General features: G+C 36.6%; 1 protein-coding gene across 3 annotated transcripts; it reads right to left on the minus strand.

Annotated features, from left to right (window-relative positions):
- Positions 1 to 4,352: 4,352 nt before the first annotated feature.
- On the minus strand, positions 4,353 to 7,662 carry LOC111888825 (uncharacterized). Of its 3 annotated transcripts, none has more exons than XM_052768755.1 (2): positions 7,421 to 7,662; positions 4,353 to 6,528 (listed from the first exon to the last, which is right to left on the minus strand). In XM_052768755.1, exon 2 carries the CDS (start codon positions 6,380 to 6,382, stop codon positions 4,523 to 4,525), a length of 1,860 nt encoding a protein of 619 aa, XP_052624715.1. In that variant the 5' UTR covers positions 6,383 to 6,528; positions 7,421 to 7,662; the 3' UTR covers positions 4,353 to 4,522. The 3 variants fall into 3 exon arrangements, with proteins under 3 accessions (XP_052624715.1, XP_023740712.1, XP_023740713.1); XM_023884944.3 differs by having other exon boundaries at positions 7,415 to 7,662; XM_023884945.3 differs by having other exon boundaries at positions 4,353 to 6,531; positions 7,415 to 7,662.
- Between the last annotated feature and the right edge of the window lie 671 nt (positions 7,663 to 8,333).

Below are 8,333 nucleotides of genomic sequence, written 5' to 3' on the forward strand. Positions count from 1 at the left end.
TACGGGACCTCGCCCACACTCACCTCCCTACCAGGCACATACAAGTATCACACAGACAACAAGTATAAACTATCACATAAACCATTCCTTGGGCACCCGCCCACTATCATTGGACCTCGTCCTGAATATCATACTAGCATACTGTGCCTAGGGCTAACCCTCGGGTCTTCTACTCATACTACATGGGCCGGCATTGTGGCCGTAGACCCATTCACACAAAAAGAGAAACTCACTTGCATTGGCTGAACGCACTGATGATCCCACTAGTTGCTGCCCGGCAACTCTCTGAACTCCTGCTCCACTAGCTCCCCGAGCTATCACTATCAATGAAACACTTAGTCTGACTGACCCCCGAAAGACAACCAAGTCAACTCTGGTCAAAGTCAAAGTCCTGGTCAAAGTCAACCTCTCAGGTCAACCCTACTCGCCGAGTCAACCTACTGACTCGTCAAGTTCATAAGTTCAGAGTCCTTCCAATCGCGACTCGACTCGCCGAGTCAGTCCATTACTCGCCGAGTGTACCGATTTCCGAGTCCTGATCTGTCTGACTCACCGAGTCTCCACTCGACTCACTGATTCGAGTCTCAACTCGAAGGGTTTGGGGTTTTGCGACCTGACTCGCCGAGTCCAAGAACAGACTTGCCGAGTCCAAGACAACCTTCATCAGACTCGCCGAGTTGTTCTTCAAACTCGCCGAGTTCCTGCCCAACTTCATCCGACTCGACGAGTTGTTCATCCCACTCATCGAGTTCCTCCTCATCTTCATGCTACTCGCCGAGTCCATTCAGATCTTCATACATGCATAGGACTTTTGAGTCATGCATGGACCCCAAACTGTAGATTTACCCTTCCCAAGCCTATTCCTCATGTAAAGTTGCAAACTTTACATGTAGAGAAGGTGATTTAGGCAAAACACACCATAAAATAGGGTTTAAGACAAAGAGGCTCCATAATCAACTCATGGGCAGATACTTTATGCTTCTCAGGACCAAAATATGCTTAGATCTGAAGTAGCAACTCCATATCCGGCTTCTAACTCGAATGGATGACTAACTATGGCTTAAAAAGCCCCAAATCTCACAACCATAGAAGATCTAAAGGAAGGAACGACTTGATACCTTCAATACCTCAGAAAGGCTCCCCAAACTTCAGATCTAAGGTCAATCCTTGAAGCTTCAACGATTCCCCTCTTTCTTCTTCCTTCAAATCACCCAAAAATCGCTTGGAAGCTTGAATGCACAACAATGGAGACTTAGGGTTCGATGTTCTGGGTGAGAGAGGCAGTAAAGGAACCCCAAGGGAGAGAATGAGACATTTAAATAGGCTCCAAGTCCCGAATTTAGGGTTTTACTCGTATAGACTAGACTCGCCGAGTCTCCTTGGCCGACTCGCCGAGTCGGTCACTTACTCCTCGACCCGGATCCCGCTCGGACTCACCGAGTTCCTCCTTGGACTCGCCGATTCGTCCCTTAAAATTAGGGTTTTCTTTCCTTTCTTGGCCTTCCAGACTTTGGGTGTTACAGAAATGGTCGATATCCCATCATCGGGGGAAGGAGAACATAGAAGAGTCTCTACAACCACCACTCACCCTCATCGGTCCTCAGCCTCACTCATCATAAACAATTGGTTGATGGAGCAAAAATTAAATGGAGGGTGTTGCATTAATTTTACAAGTAGTGGATGGGAGGTGTGCGGCAACGTCTAGCGACCTCCAACAACGACATTAGGATGGTGGCAACGAGTCTAGTTCAGGAGGCTATTCTTGTGTTTTGTTTAGTTGTTGGGTGGGGTATGGTATGATAGTCTTTTTACACAGGGGCGGCTCAACCAATTTGGGGACTCTAAGAAAACTTAAAAAAAAAATGGTGCCCTTCAGTTTTATAATTTAAACCAAATCCTAAACTATTTCTTCATGCATCTCAGCTTATCACTTATATAAACATGAAGTTTGCTGAAGTTTTGATCTCCCACCCGATGTAGGACTCAAAGGTAGAGTTAATATGAAACAAGAGGACGGTCGAGCTTATATAAGAGATGAGAGTTGGCTGAGTTTCATCCATGAGCAATGTGGGATATGTTTAAGTAGCTTCCAAAATAAAATTAATGAAAGATTAGCAAACAGATTCAAACATGAAAGCTTTAGTTTGATAAACTGGCGCCTTTACCACCAAGCCAAGCTCCTACTTGTCTTTGTAACCCAAGAAATAAGTATATATACATATATGATTAACATAATAAGCTTTAAAATTTGGGACCCTTTAGAAATAGGGGCCCTAAGCCATTTCTTAGTTTTGCAAAAGGTAGAACCGGCCCTATTTTTACATCACTCAAAAACCAACCACCCAACAAAATCATGTCACAGGGATGGTTTGAATTTAAAAAAAAAAAAAAAAAAAGTCAAGTTATCCTAAAGAACCGTCCATGCAATTTACTCTTACATTTAAATATTATTATCATCAATAATATAACTAAAATTACTATAATAATAATAATAATTGGAATTACATTCCTTTCCTACTAATTTCCAACTAATTAGGAATAATAAAATTATAAGTAAATTACATCATTGGTCCATGTGGGTTTGGGAGGCTGAATATGTTTAATCTCCAAATTTTTATTTTTTATTTTGGCCGGTCCTTATAGTATGGGTTTATTTCGATTTTGGTCCTTAATTGATGACTATGTCTATTTTACCTTTGTTGAGTTCTTTTATCTTTTCTATATTATTAACCTATTAAAAATATTACTCAAATATATAGTCCCTTATTCCTCCCTCCTATTTTTTCTACACACCGCCGCTACCCATCCCGCTTCCTTCTTCCCTTCTCACCGACACCACCACACACCCCTCTTTCTTTTGATCACCAAAAAGTCACATTATATAATTTTATATAAGGCGGGTGTTTGCGATTACTTTTTGAGTTTAAAAGTTTTTTTTTTAAAGTTTTTTTTTTTTTTTTTGAGTTTAGCTTTTGAAGAGGCAAAAGCCAAATTTTGTTTTTAAAAAATGTTTAGGTTGTATTTCTTGACTTTTGAGTGTAATTTATCTTTAAAAGATTAAATTTAAAGCTAAAAGTCACAAAAAATTACACTTCCCTGACTAAAACTTATCTTTTTCTTCTTTACAAAAGTTATTTTGAAAAAAAAAATTTGTATCACCGAACATCTTTTTAACTTTTTAAAAGAATTAAAAGTTAAAAATCATTTCAAAAATAATCCCAAAAAATCTCTAAGTTCATATCGAGCAAAAATAGATGATTTGTAACTTTTATTTGTATTATTAATTATATAAGTTCTTGTTTAACAAAAATAGGTAAAGGTGCAACTTTTATTTGTATTGTTATGTTGGTAAAATTAGATTGAAGCTACTAAAATATATAAAACTACATAAAATAATTTGTTTAAATAAAAAAAGATAAATATGTAAGTTATAACTTTCATATTAACAAAACAAAATTGTTATATTATGTAAGAGTTTTTCTTAAACGTAACTTCAATTAACTTTACTAATAGGACTATAGGAGTAATTTTTGTTTTTATTTGAGCATCAAAATGGGGTGATGTCGGTTTAACATGTTGTGATGTATATTTATATTTTGTTTTACAAGTAAACATATTTAATATATAAAATCAAAAACATGACGACCCTCCCCACAACTCCCATCATTCAGCTTCATCTTCATTACCCTTCCTGTGCATCGGCAAAATCGAAGTTCGAAGATGGTGATGGATTGGATTGAAGAATTGTGATGAAATTACCAAACATTAAAAAGTGTGATGGAAGCCTTTCCTGGTCTAATGGCATAAGCCTTTCCTGGTCTCGATGGTCAAATGAAAACGAAAACTACAAGATGACACAAATACAACTTACATAACTTAATGAGCAAATTGGTTGTTATTAGTTGCCTAAATATGACATGTGTCTTTCTTAATATATTGTGTATTGATTAAAAAAAAGTTACAATACTAATAAAACACAAATAAATTAAAGGAAGCTACTTCTTGTATTTAGCCCTTACTGAACCCAACTACCAACTTTCGGCACTGTCATATTGAGTGAACCTTTGCACTGATGCCCTTTAGTAAATGGTCATATTCGAGGAACTTCAAATCTTAGAATCAATCTATTATCCATCCTCTCAAAAAAAAACTAGACAGGAAATTTTTTACAAAGCAGAGAGTTCTTCAACTTTGTACTGAACAAGAATAAATGAAGAACTCTACAAAGTAACTAGGGTTAGCCTGATTTAGGGGAGGGATTGATCAAAAGGACACCAAATGCTTTTAGAAAATGTGAGCCCAGCCCCCACATAACTTCTAGAGAGATCATGCATGCAAAATTGCAAATGCAATGAACTAAACTCTTTTTTTTTTTTTTTTTCATATATATATAAAACATTACTAAAGGAAAAAATAGAATACAATTTTTTTATACCTCTGCTGATGACTATCCTATTAGTCTGACTGTCCATTTTGTTGATTTATTCTCTCTCTCTCTCTCTCTCAGGCATGATGATGGTGATTAGGTTGTTGTTTGAATAAGGTCCAATGGGGTAGCTGCAGGATCCAGTTCCAGGTAGCCTTTTGGAGAATTAAAAGCTTCTTTACCTGTAAGCAAATACTTTGGGACTTGATGCGAGAATCGAAACATTTCTTCTTTTGGTATCTTCTTAACCTGACTCCTGTCTGAATCTGGACAGAAAACCGTCCTAAATCCAGTCAGCTTCACAAGAGGTCTGACAGAGACACCAGTACCACCTTCTTCTTCTTCTTCTTGGTTATAGTCAGCAACTACTTCCACCATGTCATACTGGTGAATCACATGATCTGGAATGCTTTCGTTCCAATCACTGGACCAGTTTCTGTAGAGGGCCCACACGTCCCCTTTTTTAGGGTGTATAACAACAGACCCTCGTGGCGTTTTCGTAAATTTAACCTTCTGAGAGAATGAATTTAAAGATGTATTGATTTGAAACTTTCCGACCCGGAACTCCCCGCATGTCTTCCTGAAACCTGAACCTATCCATTCCATCTTCCCAAATTCAGCGGTTGTTTTTGAGTTGAGCCAACTGATTTTCATCTGAAGTGGTTTCCTTGAGATCACTTTATGAATCAACGCATAGAAGCGTGGCATGCCATCATCATCATCATACGCAGACCACACCTGGTAGTCTTGAAATGAATTTTCCGTTCGATCCGAATCAAAATTGTGAAAGTCAGGATCAGGAACACTCATTGCAGGCTCATGTTCTTTTTCTTCTTCTTGCATGTCATCCATGGACATGGTTTTATTTGTACTACAGTTAACATTATCTGCAGGAAGTTTTGTGGTTTCCTTCCTCGCATCTGAAAGCCATTTTCTAATCTCCTTCTGGGCTTTCTTCATTAGCATGTTTCGAGTTTCAACTACGGTCAACTCTCTGGTGCTATTCCAAATTTTATATCCCACATCAGTCTCAAAACCATTTGTTCTTATGATCCCAGTCCCAAATGTATTTCTTGAGGACATTTGATACGTGGTGTTAAAAGAAGAAGACTGCTGCTTGATGTCACTATCATCTGCTTTTCTATTTTTTGAGTGGTTTCCCATGGACAACTCTTCACGCTCTCTTTTCAATCTCTCATTCACCCGCTGGATAACATTTGCTGCTTTTGATGCAATGGAAGGGTCTGTGTTGCAGAAGCTACTATCTGTGTTGTTTGATGAATGATATTGCTTCATTGAATCCTGATGCTGTTGGTGTTGGTGTGCAACCGATTTCTTAAAATTAACAGGTGGTGCACTCTCTTTAGCCAAAAAAGGCTCCTGACAATTGGGACATAGGAGTGTTTGATTGAGATATATTTTTAGGTATTCATATTGCATCCTGCATCCATGGCAAACAGTCCAAAAAGTAGTAGTGGTGGAGGTGTGGGACTTTTGTACTTTTGAAGCTGCACCCCGCTTTGCAAAATTGTTTACACCAGCACCAGGGGATGCTGATGGAACTTTCCTCCTTTGGTTATAGGATGATCTTTTAGCCTTGTCAGACAACAAACTCCATGCTTCAGAAATAAGTTTAAATGCTCCATCTGCACCAACCGATTTGTTTTTATCAGGGTGCAGCATGAGAGCCAGCTTTCTGTACTGTTTCCTGATTGTCTCATCATCATCACACGGGTTTACACCGAGTATCCCATACCAATCGAATTCACCATTTACCTTGTTCTCTGCAGATATATACACATCAAGAATGGTGGACATCTGAGAGATGCCATCAAGATCAGGACACAGGGTTTGGGCCTTTACTGTATATTTCTTTGAAGCAGCAAAATCTTTATCACCCAATTTCTTCTCGGCGAGTCTTTTTGCCCTGATGGCCTCATCCCTCTTGCGTTCCATGGCCGACCCTCAATGTTACTTTCACCTGTCTTTCTCTCCTCAGGAAAGGGTGCGTGCAAAAGGGCTACAACACAACAAGTACTAAAGGCTTAGACTTGAGGGCTTTCCTTTGGTATACAGGTGGTTGTCACAACCAGTCAACATACCTGCTGAAGAGCTAAATTAGGGAAACTGAATTTTGTGTATGTAAATTGGAAATGAATGAGCTGAAACAGACTAATCTCCTCATTAGATTTGCAATGAAGACTAGATGTATCATATTCATGTATGTACAACTTATACCATGATAATAATGATGGTGGAGCTGGAGCAATATTATTAAGTGGAGCCATCATGTTATCATCGAATATGCTATCATATTCATACATGCATTTCTTATCTAGAACACATTCTAATGTCAATATTATCTCCTATATTAGGTATGGAAGTAGCTAGTAACTGAAAAATCAAGATTCAGGTACTACCACAAGCAATTGTAGTATAACAAATCTATGAAATATCTACACTAAGTGACACTTATTGTAATCATTGAGAGAAAGGGTGACACCATTCCTAGATGACTACATGCAAGGTAATGTTACCCCAAGAAATGGCTTAAAAAAATGATGCTATAATAACACATGCTACATCTGGTTCTAAGATATGCTTTTGTCATGTGGCTGTATATAGATTTGGTAAATGGCATATTCAATTAGGAGAGAAAATGATAACAAGCTTGCCAACTGACAATCACTATTCTATATGATCTTCCGTCTCATTTTATTAAACCGTTTAATTGTCACTATTATTATGCATTCGCATTTTGCGAGGATCCAAGCAGCAAATCGGGTACCTAGGGAAAGCCAAGTTCGAGAATCTAAAAACTAGATTCGAGTCGTAAACATTGGACATAGATCTAAAAAAACTCAAACCTAAACACGATACAGAAGTAGTAAAATGACGAAATTCAAGTTTAATAATCGGGTAATTGAAGCTCATGAAATGTATGCAAATTATGAAAGATAATGAGAGTGAGAAAGAACAGTAAATTACCCGTACAAATGAGTAAGGGATTTGAATCACCACCATATGATTTGATTATTGGTTGACCATATGATATGATTCCGCCACAAAGGTAAAAAGGCGAATGAACGCCCGAAGCGAATTTCGGTCAAAACCCTGCACCGAAGAAGTAAGAACTCGAGAACAAAATCAATCCGCTCCAATAAATACCGGAATATTTCGCTATTGAAAAGGGTATGGGTGGAGGTGGACACTTCTAATTTTTTCCAGCTTTTGGGCTTCAAGTCTTGACTCTGGAACCCTAACAATTAACTTAACTATGGTTAATTCTTTACTCGTCATAGAGTATGGTTCTTATTCCAAGGAAAAGTACATCTTGCTACCTTATCTATATTCTATATATATTTTGTATATGGTATGAAATTGATCTTTAAATTGATTTGTGACAAGTAATTTTAGCATTTAATGGCATTTTTTTTTATCAAATATCAAATAGTAAAAATGAAAATAATAACTTTTATTACTTCAACTATACATTAAATATATCATATAGAAATTAAAATATTTCAATATTTTGTCAATAAAACAATTTATATTTTATGGTATGAAATTGATCTTTAAATTGATTTGTGACAAGTAATTTTAGCATTTAATGGCATTTTTTTTTATCAAATATCAAATAGTAAAAATGAAAATAATAACTTTTATTACTTCAACTATACATTAAATATATCATATAGAAATTAAAATATTTCAATATTTTGTCAATAAAACAATTTATATTTTATGGTATGAAATTGATCTTTAAATTGATTTGTGACAAGTAATTTTAGCATTTAATGGCATTTTTTTTTATCAAATATCAAATAGTAAAAATGAAAATAATAACTTTTATTACTTCAACTATACATTAAATATATCATATAGAAATTAAAATATTTCAATATTT

This window comes from Lactuca sativa, chromosome 2, assembly GCF_002870075.4.
Source record: "Lactuca sativa cultivar Salinas chromosome 2, Lsat_Salinas_v11, whole genome shotgun sequence".
Classification (NCBI taxonomy): Eukaryota; Viridiplantae; Streptophyta; class Magnoliopsida; order Asterales; family Asteraceae; genus Lactuca; species Lactuca sativa.

Coding starts and splice junctions, on each gene's coding strand:
- LOC111888825 (XM_052768755.1), bottom strand. CDS start 6,382: ATGGAACGCAAGAGGGATGAGGCCATCAGGGCAAAAAGACTCGCCGAG.